Below are 16,013 nucleotides of genomic sequence, written 5' to 3'. Positions count from 1 at the left end.
TGAATGTAAAATCCCTTGTGTTGTATTAATGGAGGCAATAACTATTTAACTCCTCATTTGCCTATGATATACTTGGCTTCTAATAAAAAGTGTCCTAGGTTCTAGTGAGGACTGTTTACTTTTAATTACCAGTTACTCCCTTTATTTGCCAGGTATGTTCTTGGCTAGTTTTAATAGGCTAATGCTTTTTCCTGAAAAATCTCACTAATGAAATGTGTTTATTTGTGTGTGGTCCTAAAAGTGTGGATCAAGAGCACATCTAGTGTAAAACTTGGGTCATCTCCTACTCTGTCTGGATGTCTAGAACTATTAGAAGATCTTGATGTCATAAACTCTGGGTTTTTCTTTTGAAATAAGGTTTGAAATACTGTTCAATACATTTAAGATTTGTGTGTTTTTGCTTTGTAAGCCCAGCACGAGGTTTTGGAAAATGCCTGTATTGTGAAAGCAAAGCTGAACTCTTTCTGAGCCTCTTCCCATTGTCAGAAATAGACTTGCTTTCCATCAGCTTCCAGAAAATTGTGTATCTGGAGTCAAGGAAGTTTAACAGCAAGAATCAGATTTTTAAATGTAAAATTGTTTTTTAAATGCTAATGTTTGTAAAGCGCCTTAAGTTCTTTGGATGAAAGGTGCTGTATTCTCTCAGTGTAAATTAATAAAGAGATTATAGGAAGTTTGTCAGACTAATGCATAGTCTGTAGTATGTCCTGGCAAGAAGCTAGCATTTAACATAATTTAAAAGTGCTTATTCCTTTACTTGGTTGCTCGACTAGTAAACAGAAGTGAAACTTTCTATTGTTCCACATGACTGAGCTGTGTTCTGATTCATTAAAGGCAGTATTCCAGTGCCCAGAACCTTCCTTCATGAGATGGTCACAGCTTTTCAGTTGTATTTTTAATAGTATGCAGTCCTACTGATAAAGTACACAGAAGTAAACACCAAGAAAGAAGCATTTGGAAAGTCCCTTAGCATTATGCTGAACAGGAAATGTTTGGGCCAGGTTGGTTCCTTATCCCACCCTTTTTATTTGTCAGTAAATATGTGGCTTCCTTCTCCAGCCCCCACCCCATGAGTGTAACTTTATTGTTTTGAATCATTCAAATGTTTTCTTAATTCAAAATGCATGAAAGTTATGATTTTTTTGCATGTGTCAACACAAATACTTGCATAAGTATATTCCACTCACTTCCTGGACATCCAGTATTCTTGGCATCTGCTTTTGTGTATAAATGGGAATAGAATATAAAAATTGCATGGAAGCACTATGGAATCATGGAAGGAATGTAGGCTTTAGGATAAACTCTAGGTAAAAACTTCACCTCTGCCAGGTAGTAACAGTAGTTAGCGTATATTGAGCACATCTAGGTAAGTGCTAGATATGTCATGTTTAGTGGAGTCCTTAATATGGTTCGTGAGTATAATGCTTTTTATTTTTTTTAATTTAGGTTAAGAAACAGGCTTAGGTAATTTGCCCAAGGTTGCACAAGAGCTGGAACTTGAAGCCCAGTTGAACGCACTAGAACACATCCTAGCCTTTATAAGCATCACTGATTGTGGTTGCTGGCCCTGTGGAAGTTGGGTTCTTTGAACTGTAAGCTGTTTATTATAAACGTACCATAAGGTATTGATTTCAGGATTAGAAATAGCACACATGGACACTTATTACCTGGCCTAAAGCTGCCATTTATGAACTCCCACTCAGCATTTTCCAAATTATAATAGGAAAGTAAAGGGTACTCCAAAGCAATATGTAGTTGCCTACAGAGTGTAATTTACATAGGCATAAGAAATTTGGAGAAGGAAACACTGGGTCTGGAGTAGAATAGTTGGGGAAGACTCAGAGTAACAAGATAAATGTAGAAGGTCGAGATGACCATTAACAGGAGCAAAAAAAAATTTGTAGTATCTGAGTGGGGGTGATAGTATAATGTTATGCAAAACAGACCCATGTCTGAGGCTCTAAGATTCCAAGTTCAATCCCCCACACCGCCATAAACCAGAGCTGAACAGTGCTCTGGCTAATAAACACAGAAGCAAAGATTTCTAGACTTTAGCTATGGAACTTTTTTTTTTTTTAAACCGAGCACTGTTAAGTTCTGGCTTGTGGTGGGGGGGATGGAACCTGGACCTTGGAGACTTTGGCATTAGAGTTTGCATAACCATTATGCTATCTCATCCACCCTTAGCTATAGCAGTGTTTAATGTACCAAAGGTTTCAGCCAATTATGAAAGACTTTGAGAGCCAAAGCAGAAGGTTTTAATTCAAATTTAAGGAAATGAGTGATATTTAAGATTAGTTTTCCTAATGGTGAGTTGATGACTCCACCAGGACTCCCCTACCCAATTCCCTGTGTTGTTTGGCAAATTATTTCTGCAGTTCTTTTCCTCCATGAATTTGCCATAGTAAAGTTGGGTATTTTGCTTAGGATTTGAGATGGTTTGTGATTTAGCGGTTTGATGTTTATGAAGGGACTAATTTGAGGAACCAACACAGATTCAGCATTTCTTTCCTTGTCGAAGCTATTAGAAAACACTATTTACTCTAGAATGGATGTGATTTTTAATGTCAAGTATATGCATAGTCATCTCTGAATAAAGGAAAGTTACATCAAACCAATTACTAACCAAAGCATGCTTTGGTTTATTGTGCTGGAGAGGGGGGTGGGACTGAACCTGGCCCACGCCTTCGGCATGAAATTGTTTTGCATGACCATTGTTATACTAGCTTACTAGCCCCCTCCCCCCCCCCCCATGATTATTTCCTAAGAGGAGAGACAGGTCAGAGCACCTCTTGGGCATGCAAGTCCTGTGCTGTACTGCTGAACCAGATCAATGTAACTGCCAAATAAATGTAATTTTAAAAAGGCGACTCAGGAGGTGGCTTAGTGGATGAAACAATGAACTCTCAGGTATGAAGTCTCAGGTTCAATCCCTGACATTGCCATGTGTCAGAGTGAAGATCTGTTTATCTCTCCTCTCACAATAATGAATCCTTACCAAAGCAAACAAAAAAATCTAATAGGTTCATTTTTGGAGATAAGAGATTTTTTGCCTAAAACTTTTGTGCATAGTACTCTAGGCTGTCACTTTTTGATTCATATAGACATTCTGAGATCAGGCGTGTTCAGGGTGGTATGGCCGTAGACGCACACCATATAGACATTCTGATAGGGATGGGGTGGTGGCTCACCCATTAGAGTGCACACACCACTATGCCTGAGACCCCAGATTCAAGCCCCTGGACCCCATAAGAGGGGTGGGGCAAGCTTCATGAGCAGTGGAGCAGTGTTCCAGGTGGCTCTTCTATTTCTGTTTCTCATTATCAAAAAGAAAACTCTGAGGATGGTCGAGTTGTGCAGGCACTGAGCCTCAGCAATAACCCTGGTGGCAAAAATATTCTGATAAAATACTATAAGCAGGTTTTTTGTAATTTCATTTGTGATTAATAGGGTACAAGATTGTACGACTACAGTGTAGAGTTCCACATCACACCCACCACCAGAGTTCTGTATCCACACCCTCCCACCTCCCAAAGATAACTACTATAGTTCTCATCAGTCTTAGAAACAGTTTGCTTGCTTTTTTATTTTTTCAAGTTCATATGTACCAGTTCTTTAGCACCATTTGGTAGTTGTCTTCATCTCTTATTTTGCTAAGTATAACCTCCAGTTTCATACATTTTTGTCCCAAAGGACACAATATCATCTATTTAGTAAATTTTTTTTTTTTTTAATATTTATTAATGAGAGGGATAGGAGAGAGAAAGAACCAGACATCGCCTTGATACATGTGCTGCTGGGGGATCAAACACAGGACTTCATGCTTGAGAGTCCCAACGCTTTATCCACTGTGCCACCTCCCGGGGACCACAATCCCATAACTACTACTACTCCTTTTTCTCTTCCTTTTTAAAATATTTATGAGAAAGACAGGAGAGAGACAGAATCAGACATCACTCTGGTACATGTGATGCTGGGGATTTAACTTGGGGCATCATGCTTGAGAGTTTAATGCCTTATTTACTGTGCCATCTCCCAGATCACTCCCATAACTTCTTTAGCCAGTCATACGCTGATGGGCATTTAGGCAGCTTTCAATCATTAGCTATTGTGAACAATGCAGCTATGAACATAATGGTACACATGTCCCTTTGAAATCGTGTTTAAGTGTCCTTTGGATAAATGCCCAAGAATGGTATTGCTGGATCATAAGGTAATTCCATTTTTATTTGTCTTAAGGACTGTCCATATAGTTTCCCAAGGGGGCTGCACCAGTTTGCACTCATACCAGCAGTGTAACATAGTTTCTTTTTCTCCACAAACTCTCCAGCACCTGCCATTTCCTGATTCGTTGATGGAGGACATTCTCTCAGGTGTGAGATGGTATCTCAGTGTAGTTTTAATTTGCATTTCTCTAATGATAAGGAAGTGGAGCATTTCTTCATGTGTCTGTGGGCCATGTGTATCTCCTCTGTAGATAACTGTTTATTCCTTTGGTCCACTTTTTATTGGGTTATTTTTTACTTCTGTTGTAGATCTGTATCAATTCTGTATAGGGGTTCCTTATCTATCACGTACCAAATGTGTGATGTGCAAATGTCTTCTTCAATTTGCTGAGTTGCCTGGTTATCCTTTTGCAGTTTGCTTTCGATATGTAGAACAAGCAGCTTAAGTTTTATGCCTTCATCCAGATCCAAGTGGATGCTAAAGATCTACCACACAAAAACTATCCAAGGAATGGAATAACGATACATTGAAAGAAAGGATCTTGTGTTAATGAGCTATCAAGAACAGCCTTGTTTAAGAAGAAGAGGAAAGTCAACTATTATTGTACTATGTGCTGATAGTTTTGCAAACACAAAAATGTAGTGAAATTTATTATGGATAACTGGGTGGAGAAGTCATTTTTGGTCTCAAGTACTGTTAGCACATGCTTAAGGACTAACACCAAGCCTTTCAAAATGGAACACATAGCTTTTAGTTATGACATAATGTTGAAGTGCTGATTTTTCTTTTTTTTAATTTCTTTATTGGGAAATTAATGTTTTACATTCAACAGTAAATACAATAGTTTATACATGCATAACATTTCCCAATTTTCCATATAACAACCCCCACTAGGTCCTCTGTCATCCTTCTTGGATCTGTATTCTCCCCACCCACCCACCCCAGAGTCTTTTACTTTGGGGCAATATGACAATTCCAGTTCAGGTTCTATTTGTGTTTTCTCTTCTGATCTTGTTTTTCAACTTCTGCCTGAGAGTGAGATCATCCCATATTCATCCTTCTGTTTCTGACTTATTTCACTTAACATGAATTTTTCAAGGTCCATCCAAGATCTACTGAAAATGGTGAAGTCACCATTTTTTATAACTGAGTAGTATTCCATTGTGTATATAGACCACAACTTGCTCAGCCACTCATCTGTTGTTGGACACCTGGGTTGCTTCCAGATTTTGGCTATTACAAATTGTGCTGCCAAGAACATATATGTACACAGATCTTTTTGGATGGGTGTGTTGGGTTCCTTAGGATATATCCCCAGGAGAGAAATTGCAGGATCATAGGGTAGGTCCATTTCTAGCCTTCTGAGAGTTCTCCACAGAGGTTGGGCCAAGTTACATTCCCACCAGCAGTGTAGAAGGAACGGTTCCTTTGACCCCACACCCTCTCCAGCATTTGCTGCTGTTACCTTTTCTGATGTATGACATTCTCACAGGAGTGAAGTGGTATCTCATTGTTGTCTTTATTTGCATTTCTGTGGCAATCAGAGACTTGGAGCATTTTTTCATGTGTTTCTCAGCCTTTTGGATCTCTTCTGTGGTGAATATTCTGTCCATGTCCTCTCCTTATTTTTGGATGGGGTTATTTGTTGTCTTGTTGAGATTTGTAAGCTCTTTATATATTTTGGTTATTAGGCTCTTGTCTGATGTATGGCATGTAAAGATCTTCTCCCATTCTGTGAGGGGTCTCTTGGTTTGGGTAGTGGTTCCTTTTCCCATGCAGAAGCTTTTTAATTTGATGTAGTCCCATAGGTTTATGCTTGTCTTATCTTCTTTGTAATTGGATTCATTTCATTGAAGATGTCTTTAAAATTTATGTGGAAAAGAGTTTTGCTAATATTTTCCTCTAAGTATCTGATAGTTTGTGGTCTAACCTCCAAGTCCTTGATTCACTTGGAATTTACTTTTGTATTTGGTGAAATAGAGTGGTTCAGTTTCATTCTTCTGCATGTTTAAACCCAATTTTTTCCAACACCATTTGTTGAAGAGACTCTGCTTCCCCCATTTAATAGTCTGGGCACCTTTGTCAAAGATTAGATGTCCATAGGTGTGGGGGCTTACATCTGGGCTCTCAATTCTATTCCACTGGTCAGTGTGTCTATTCATGTTCCAGTACCAAGCAGTTTTGATGACAATGGCTCTATAATACAATTTGAGATCTGGGCGTGTGATGCCTCTGGTTCTGTTCTTTTTCTCAAGATTGTTTTGGCAATTCTAGGTCTTTTCTGGTTCCAGATAAACATTTGTAGCATTTGTTCTATTCTCCTAAAAAATGTGCTTGGGATCTTGATGGGGATAGCATTAAATTTGTAGATGGCTCTGGGTAGTATATTCATTTTGATGATGTGAATTCTTCCAATCCATGAACATGGAATATCTTTCCACTTCTTTGTGTTTTTTCAATTTCCTTGAGTAAAAGTGCTGATTTTTCATGGCAATTTAAAAATTATTTTGCTTTTTCGGAAGTCTGTACTGAAGTTTATTGAGCATCTAAGCCACGCTTTGTTATGTTAAAATAATTTTCTGGCTAGATCCTCTATGGTTTGAGTTGTGAGTCTATTTCAGCACTCACGGGGGACCACGAATGCATTTCAAAGTGAAGCTCATTTTGGAGGCCTCCCTCCGTCTCACCTGCTCATGGAGTTTGGAAGACTGTAGAGTCTGGCTTTTGTTCCTGGTGTGGTCCAGTGTTGGAAGCGCCAGCAAGTGTGTCTGGACGCTGGACACATTCAGGAGAATGGGCCAGCAGGTGTCTGGCGACGGAGATGCGGTTTCTTCTTTCCAGCGCACGGTGGCGCTTAGGACTCCCTGGCCTTGCTTGCAGTCACTGAGGCACCTCCGCCGCCACCTGCAGTCTCAACCAAACTCTGGGTGGCGGGATGTGACGGTCTGGGCGCCCAATCAACGTCCATGCTGTCGGCTGCACTACGGCTCTGGCCAATGGGAGGCGGGAAGAGACGCGGGGGAGGCGGGCCCTTGGGCAAGCCTGGCAGAGGCGCGAGGCCCTCCTCCCGCCTCTCCTCCTACTCCAGCCCCCGCCGCCCCTGCTTCCCGAGCGAGCCCTGCGGCCGCCGGAGCAGCTCCCGCGGCGGAGCAGGAGCCGGATGGTCAGGGGAGCCCGGCAGTCCCAGCAGCCGCGGAGTCGCCTGGCACCCAGGTGGGCGGGGGAGTTGGGTGGAGGTCGAGGCTGGAGATGGGGCGGGAGCGGGCCCAGGGGCAGCTGCTTGGGGGCCGGGAAGCATTGGGGTGCGAGACTGGAGGGGCGGGGGGTTCAGACTGGGGGAGGGCGGGGGCACCCAGGAACTGTGGGACTGGGCAGCGATCGCAGCCTCGAGGCCGGGCGAGAGGGGTGTGTGAAGGCAGGGGCGCCGAGGGGTGAGAGGCTGGGGGCGCTGAGAGGGGAGGGGCAGTGGAATGCGGGGGGCACGGGGCCCGAGGGGCGGGGCTGGGCGGCTCTGCAAGCTCGGGAGGGGGTGGGCACGGGAAGGGGAGGTCGATGGGGCTTGGGGGGGTCGGGCGGGGGGGCTGACATGCAGACAATGAGGTGGAGGTGGGTGGTTTTGGGGAGCCCGGCTGTGACAAATCGGCGCTGAGGATGGAGTGAGGGACCAGGAGGCAGAACAGGAATTGAGCTAAGAGGACATTAGGGGAACAGTGAGTCCCCGATTGCGATTGCTTGGTCTTGGTAAATAAGGGAAATAGCACAAGCCGTTTGTAAGGTCAGGTATGGGTTTACAGTCGTAGAGGGTGATACATTGAGTCCGTTGGCCCAGTGGGCCCTGGAGATGTGTCTTGTATGTTACTTTTAGTTACCATCTTATTTGGTCTGTAGACTGACTGGCACAGTGGAGAAACCACCTCGGAAACGGAAAAGCAGGTAAGGCAAAATGCCTTCCTATTTTGCTTCGTGTTTTTCCTCTTGCAGTGCTATACCTATGTCATGCTGCATAATTATATACTGTCAGTGGATGAAGTTTTTTTTTTTTATTATTATTTAGCTCCTTTCTTAGTGAATGTGACTTACATATAAGACCTTTCTTGGCTGTGCTTTAAGCGTTACCTTTACACTTTTTAAAACAAAACGAAGACACTGTTGAAAAAGATGTGCATAATTGAGAAATCCTTACGTTGTTTTCTTTTTTCTTTTTGTTTGCTTCATTTTGTTTTGGCTTTGGTCATAATTTCCACCTCTCCACCAGCTCTGTTTAAAAGAATTCTTGAGGTCAGGAAATGTGCCTGTGGTAGCGTGCAGGACATGCAAGTCAGAGACTCCTGCATGTGTCCCTGGCACTGTTTATGGCAGCATATTTGTGCCTCCGGACTCTTACACACACAATAAGATACATCTTTTAAAAGTAAAAAGCGGGGGCCAGTTGGTGGTGCATCTGGTTGAGTGCACGTTATAATGTGAAAGGACCCAGGTTCAAGCCTCTAGTATCCACCTGCAGGGGGGAAGGCTTCACAAATGGTGAAGCAAGTCTGCAGGTTTCTCCTTTTTTTTTTTTTTTTTTTTTTTTAACCAGAGCACTGCTCAGCTCTGGCTTATGGTGGTTCAGGGGATTGATCCTGGGACTTAGGAGCCTCAGGCTTGAGGCTCTCTTTGTATAACCATTATCCTGTTTACCCCTGCCCTCTATCTCCCTCACCATCTCCCTTTTCTCTCAAGTTCTAGCTGTCTTTATCCAATAAATAAAATATTTAAAAATATTTAAAAAAATTAAAAGCTGTTGAACATCTGTGTCCAAAAGCTGCTTATGTATTTTCTTTCTTTTAAAATATTTTAATTTTTAATGAGAAAGATAGGAGAGAAAGAACTAGACATCTACTCTGATACGTGTGCTGCTGAGGACTGAATTCAAGACATGCTTGAAAGTCCAGTGCCCCATTCACTGCACCACCTCCCAGGCCACTACATTTTATTTTACAATCCTTGAACAACCCCAAGGAAGTATATACATTATCTTTATTTTGCTGAAGAGGGAACTGATGCATAGAGGGACCAAAAGCATACACACACAATAGTCCAGTCCCCCCCTCCATATATTGAATAAATGGTAGGACCAGGATTTGAATCCAGATATTCTGACTTTGGAGCTTAAAATTTATTTATTGGGACCAGGCAGTGGTGCCCCTGGTTAAGCGCACACACTATAGTGCACAAGGACCCGGGTTCAAGCCCCTGGTTCCTACCTGCAGGGGAAAAGCTTCACGAGTGGTGAAGCAGGGCTGCAGGTGTCTCTCTGTCTCTCTCCATCTCTGTCTTCCTTTCCCCTCAATTTCTCTTTGTCTCTATCCAATAAAAGATAAATTAAAAAGTTAAAAAAAAGAATTAAAAAATATATTTTAAAAAAATTTATTTTCTTATGAGGGCTATTGGTGTTTGAAGCCTGCACAGCTCCACTGTTAACAACAGCCTTATTTATTTATGTATATTTTTTTTGTATAGAGGGTGAAAGACAGAATGAGAGGGAGAGACAGAGAGACAGACACCTGCAGCACTACTCCACACCTTGTGAAGCTCCTCCCTGCAACTGGGGACTTGCTCATGGTAATATGTGCTCTGTTGGGAGGCCGCCACCCAGTCCCTGAAGTCAAGCTCTTAACCTTTGATTTACTACCTTTTCCACATGCAACCTATAGGATTACAAATAAAGATATTAAGACAAGAAATAAGAGGATAGTAAGACTACATCAGTGACAAAGTTAGATAAAGACTACGAGGTATTGCACTGGCAGCATAGGAGTAGCTCAGGTGCTAAAGTACAGGACTAGCAAGCATGAGGTTGTGAGTTCCATCCTCAGCATTGCATGTGCCGTAGTGATGCCCTGGTTCCTTCTACTCCATTAATAATTAAATAATTAAAAATTTTTTTTTATCATAGCACTACTCAGCTCTGGCTTATGGTGGTTGGGGGATTGAACCTGGGACGTTGGAGCCTCAGGCGTGAGAGTCTCTTTGCATAACCATTATACCATCTCCCCTGCCATTAAAAAAAAAAAAAAAAAATATATATATATATATATATATATATATATATATATATATATATATATATCCTGCTGGGGTTCGGTGCCTATACTACAAATCCACTGCTTCTGGCGGCCATTTTTTCCATTTTGTTGCCCTTGTTGTTACCCTTATTGTTGTCATTATTATTGTCATTATTGTTGGATAGGACAGAGAGAAATGGAAAGAGGAGGGGAACACAGAGAGGGAAAGACAAAGATAGACACCTGCAGACCTGCTTCACCACTTGTGAAGCGACCTCCCTGCAGGTGGGGAGCCGCGGCTAGAACCAGGATCCACACGCTGGTCCTTGCGCTTCGCGCCATGTGCGCTTAATCCAATGCGCTTACTGCCCAACCCCGAAATAAATATTTTTTAAAAAACTATTGGCGCAAAGCACAAGGACCGCTGTAAGGATCCCGATTCAAGCCCCCGGCTACCTACCTGCAGGGAAGTCACTTAACAGGCGGTGAAGCAGGTCTGCAGGTGTCTATCTTTCTCTCCCCCCCTCTGTCTTCCCCTCTTCTCTCCATTTCTCTCTGTCCTATTTAACAACGACATCAATAACAACAACAATAACAATAAAAAACCAAGGGCAACAAAAGGGAAAATAAATATTAAAACAAAAAACTGGGGGCTGGGTGGTGGCGCACCTTGTTGAGCGCATGTATTACAATACACAAGGACCCGGGTTCGAGCCCCCAGTCCCCATCTGCAGGGGGAAAGCTTTGCGAGTAGTGAAGCAGTGCTGCAGGTATCTCTCTGTCTCTCTCCCTGTCTGTCTCCCCTCCTCTCAATTTCTGGCTGTCTCTATCCAATAAATAAATAAAGATAATAAAAAGACTTTAAAAAATAGTAAAAAAAAAAAAAAACTATTACAGGTGGTCGGGCAGTAGCACAGTGGGTTAAGCGCACGTGGCGCAAAGCACAAGGACCGACTTAAGGATCCTGATTGAGTCCTCGGCTCCCCAACTTCATGGGAGTCGCTTCACAGGCAGTGAAGCAGGTTTGCAGGTGTCTGTCTTTCTCTCTTTCCCCCTCTGTGTCTTCCCCATCTCTCTTCATTTCTCTCTGTCCTATCCAAAAATGATGACATCAATAACAACAACAATAAAAATAACTATAACAACAATAAAACAAGGGCAACAAAAGGGGGAAAAAAGCAAATTAAAAAAAAAACACAAAAAACTATTACAGTTGCTAGGGAGCCAGGAAGTGGCACACTGGATTAAGTGCACGTAGTAGAGTTACTAAAGGTGACTTGCATAGAGCATAACAACAACAACAAAATCAAAGCTCAATTTCTGGTTTTCTATAAAACCAAACACTTGATGTTCAAGATAAAGGCACACACACACACACACACACACTTTTTTTTTTTTTTAATTGCCACAAGGGTTATCACTGGGTCTCAGTGCCTGAAAAATGAAACCAACTGCTCCTAGTGACTATTTTTCCCCCTCTTCTTTTCTTTTACTTCATAGGACAGAGAGAAATCGAGAGGAGAGATAGAGAGGGAAAGAGACAGAGATACCTACAGACCTTCACTGCTTTTAAAGCATCCCTCCTTCAGGTGGGGAGCAGGGGTTGGAACATGGGTAATGTCTAGGCTTAACCAGGTGCACCATTACGCAGCCTCCCTTTTTTTTTTTTTTTGTTAAGAGAGAGGGAGAGACACCCCATACCACAGTGTTGTAGCTTCTTTCAATGCATTGGTGGCACAAATCACAAGGGTCGGTGTGAGGATCCCAGTTTGAACCCCCAGCTTCCCATCTGCAGGGGGGTCAACTTCACAAGCAGTGAAGCAGGTCTGCAGGTGTCCATCTTCCCCCCCCCCCCCCCCCCGTCTTCCTGTCCTCTCTTGATTTCTCTCTGTCCTATCTAACAACAATAACAACAACAACAACAATAAACAACAAGGGCAACCAAAGGGGGGAAATGAAGAAAAAGAAAAATCAGGGGAGTTGGGCGTTAGCACAGTGGGTTAAGTGCACGTGGCTCAAAGCGCAAGGGCTGGCGGAAGGTTCTGGGTTCGAGCTCCGGCTCCCCACCTTTAGAGGAGTCGCTTCACAGGCGGTGAAGCAGGTCTGCAGGTGTCTGTCTCTCTCCCCCAGATCTCTGTCTTCCCCTCCTCTCTCCATTTCTCTCTGTCCTACCCAACAATGACGACATCAATAACAACAATAATAACTATAATAATAAAACAAGGGCAACAAAAGGGAATATATATATATATATATATATATATATATATATGTATATATGAAGAAAAATCCAGGGCTAGGACTTGCATCCCAGCTCTTACACATCTTAGATTTTACTCTGATACAAAGCATTTAACCCCTGAACCTGTTCTTTTCCTTTTTTTATAATTTTTTTGTGGCCCTTGTTGTTTTTCATTGTTGTTGCAGTTATTATTGTTGTTATTGGTGTCATCAATGTTAGGACAGAGAGAAATGGAGAGAGGAAGGGAAGACAGGGGGAGAGAAAGACAGATACCTGCAGACCTGTTCACCGCCTGTGAAGTGACTCCCCTGCAGGTGGGGAGCTGTGGGCTCAAACTGGGATCTTTATGCTGGTTCTTGCTGGTGGGGAGCCGGGGGTTCTAACTGGTATCCTTATGCGGGTCCTTGCACTTTGCTCCATGTGCACTTAACCCACTGTGCTACTGCCTGACTCATATACATATACATATACATATACATATACATATACATATACATATACATATACATATACATATATATATATATATATATATTTTTTTTTTTTTAAAGCTGAGTTTCTAGAGGTAGTTATATGGAAAACTCGGGGGATATTTTTAATCTCCACTGAAACACCCTCTATTTAGAGTTGCATTGAAGTAGTGTTTATCTCAGCAACATCTCTACAGAGACAACGAATTTTGGTAAAGCTTTTTTTTCTTTAACTTTTTTTTTTTAACCAGAGCACTGCTCAGCTCTGGCTTATGGTGGTGTGGGGGATTGAACCTAGGACTTGAGAGCCTCAGGCATGAAAGTCTCTTTGCATAACCATTATACTTCCCATCCTTTTTTTTTTTTTTCACTTTTTAAAATTATATATATATATTTGCCTCCAGGGTTATTGCTGGGGCTTTCAGTGCCTATACTACGAATCCCCTGTTCCTGGAGGCCATTTTTCCCATTTTGTTGCCATGGTTGTTACCCTTGTTGTTAATGTTATTGTTGCCATTGCTGTTGTTGTTGGATAGGACAGAGAGAAATGGAGAGAGGAGGAGGAGAAGACAGAGAGGGGGAGAGACACCTGCAGACCTGCTTCAACACCCAGCCCTCTTATATATTTTAAAAATTATTTATTTATTTATTGTCTTTATTTATTTATTGGATAGAGACAGCCAGAAATCAAGAGGGAAGGGGGAGATAGGAGGGAGACAGAAGTACCTGCAGACCTGCTTTGCCACTTGTGAAGCTTTCCCCCGTAGATGAGAACTGGGGGTTGAACCTGGGTCCTTGCACATTATAACATGTGCTCAACCAGATGCGCCACCACCGGCCTTCAAGCTGTTTATTTATATATTTTATTTATAAAAAGGAAACACTGACAAAACCATAGGATAAGAGGGGTACAACTCCACACAATTCCTGTTGGGCATTACACCCTGCTCCATCGCTGATACTATAGTCTATTTACATAATCATTGTTTTGCCTGAGACCTGCCCTGCCTGCATGGTATTGGTTTATCCCATTGGTTAGAACCTTAGCAACAGCTGCTATGGAAGCTTTCTACCTTCGCACTCTTTTCTTTTCTCCACCCCCTCTCCTAGCCATTTCCTTTTCTGACCTGCCACTTCCGGTTTCTAAGATATAAAGGCATTGTCTCTGATCAATAAAGGCATTGCATTGTGTTCCCGCTCAGCCACAAGTCCCTGGATCCTCTCTCCCGACCGCAAAGCTAGCCCGGCAAATTCCCACCATCAGAACTCCATATCCCAACCCATCTCCTGATAGCTTTCCTATTCTTTAACCCTCTGGGAGTATGGACCCAAGGTCATTGTGGGATGCAGAAGGTGGAAGGTCTGGCTTCTGTAATTGTTTCCCCGCTGAACGTGGGCATTTACAGGTCGATCCATATTCCCAGCCTGCTTCTCTCTTTCCCTAGTGGGGCAAGGTTCTGGGGAATCAGAGCTCCAGGACACATTGGTGGGGTTGTCTGTCCAGGGAAGTCTGGTTGGCATCATCTTAGCATCTGGAACCTGGTGGCTGGAAAGACAGTTAACATATAAAGCCAAACAAATTGTTGACTAATCATGAACCTAAAAGCTGGAATAGTGCAGATGAAGAGTTGGGGGGTCTTGTTTTGTAGATACCTAGTAGACCTATTTTAGTTATATTCCAAAGGGCCTATGGCTATACTAATTTTTTTTTTCCCTGAGCCTGAAATCTGATATGCAGGTGGATCCAAGTTATTGTCTGGGGAGATGATGTCATGGCTGGAAAAAGGACCAGAAAGCTGGATCAGGGAACTCCCAAATATGGGAAAGGTGTATAAATATTGTTGATTGTAAGCCTCATTGATTTTATGTGATCTGGGGCCCATATTCAGCTCATGTGAGCCTATGTGACCTTTGTATCCCTATAGATCTGAGCTCACATTCTGTGGTCATGAGTAGGAACGTTCCAAGCTGCCCCAGTATCGACCCATCTTCCTCAGGTGTAGCATAGAGTATGTTGTCCATCCTCCCTTCAGAGGATGAAACATTCTCTACTGTTGTTGATCCAAGTTGAGGGTAATGGGGGCCCACAAAGGGATCTATAGAGATGACTGGTAATAATGGAGAGATCCAAGCTGTTTATTTTTATCATTAAAAAAATGAGGGTAGATTTTCAGCTTCACTATAGGGGATTGGGTGTAGGGACACAGACCTTTGGTGGTGGGAATAAATTTTAAATATATTTAAAAAAAGTTTTTGAGTTCAGTGCCAAGGTCTAGCACATGTGCAGTACCATTACTGAGTGGTTTTCCTGGGCCAGTTTTTAAAATTTATTTTAGAGGGAGAGAGGAGTACAGAGAATAGTGCCTGGAGTTAACATAGAGCAAACAATGCCAGGTGGTGACATACCTGCTTAAGCACACACATTACAATGCACAAGGACCTAGGTTCAAGCCCCTGGTTTTCACCTGCAGGGCTTGAGTGGTGAAGCAGGGCTGCAGGAGTCTCTCTGTCTCTTTCCCTATCTCCTTCTCCATTCTTAGTTTCTCTCTGTCTCTATTCATTAATAAAGAAAAAGACAGACAGACACCAATCGAGACCACAGCACAGAAGCTTCGTTCAGTGTAGTGGGGTCTGGGCTTGAACCTGGGTCATGCACATGGCAGAGCAGCACACTATTCAAGTGAGCTATTTCACCAGTCCAACCTCTGCTTTTTCATGGGAATATTTTATTCTAAACACTTTGATTAGCTCAAGTGGTGTCCAGGCAATGCTATGCTTCTGCCCCGTGAAATAAGTATTTTAAAAAGGCACAAAAATCTGTTCAAATCAGAATGTAGATAAGGTTTATAACTTGCAAGCTGAAGATTAGATTACAATATTATTTTTTTCATTTTGGATTGCTAGTTTTCTGTATTTTTCCCCTGTGATATTTATTTATTGAGGAAATAATTTTTTTAAATATTTATTTTATTTATTTATTCCCTTTTGTTGCCCTTGTTGTTTTATTGTTGTAGTTATTGTTGTTGT

General features: G+C 42.3%; 1 protein-coding gene across 2 annotated transcripts in view; it reads left to right on the top strand.

Moving 5' to 3' along the window:
- The first annotated feature begins 7,259 nt into the window (after nucleotides 1–7,259).
- The window catches only part of SCAI (suppressor of cancer cell invasion), a 160,138-nt gene continuing 151,384 nt past the window's right edge, over nucleotides 7,260–16,013 (top strand). For both annotated transcript variants that reach the window (XR_009552093.1, XM_007539984.3), the window contains exons 1-2: nucleotides 7,260–7,440; nucleotides 8,116–8,160. Coding sequence is in view for 1 of the 2 variants with exons in the window: in XM_007539984.3 (XP_007540046.1) it covers nucleotides 7,388–7,440; nucleotides 8,116–8,160 (98 nt within the window). In the remaining variant the exon portion in view is untranslated. The remainder of the gene's footprint in view (nucleotides 7,441–8,115; nucleotides 8,161–16,013) is intronic.

This window comes from Erinaceus europaeus, chromosome 10, assembly GCF_950295315.1.
Source record: "Erinaceus europaeus chromosome 10, mEriEur2.1, whole genome shotgun sequence".
Lineage (NCBI taxonomy): Eukaryota > Metazoa > Chordata > Mammalia > Eulipotyphla > Erinaceidae > Erinaceus > Erinaceus europaeus.
Note: the sequence above shows the minus strand (reverse complement) of the source record. Positions and strands in the feature narration are given on the sequence as shown.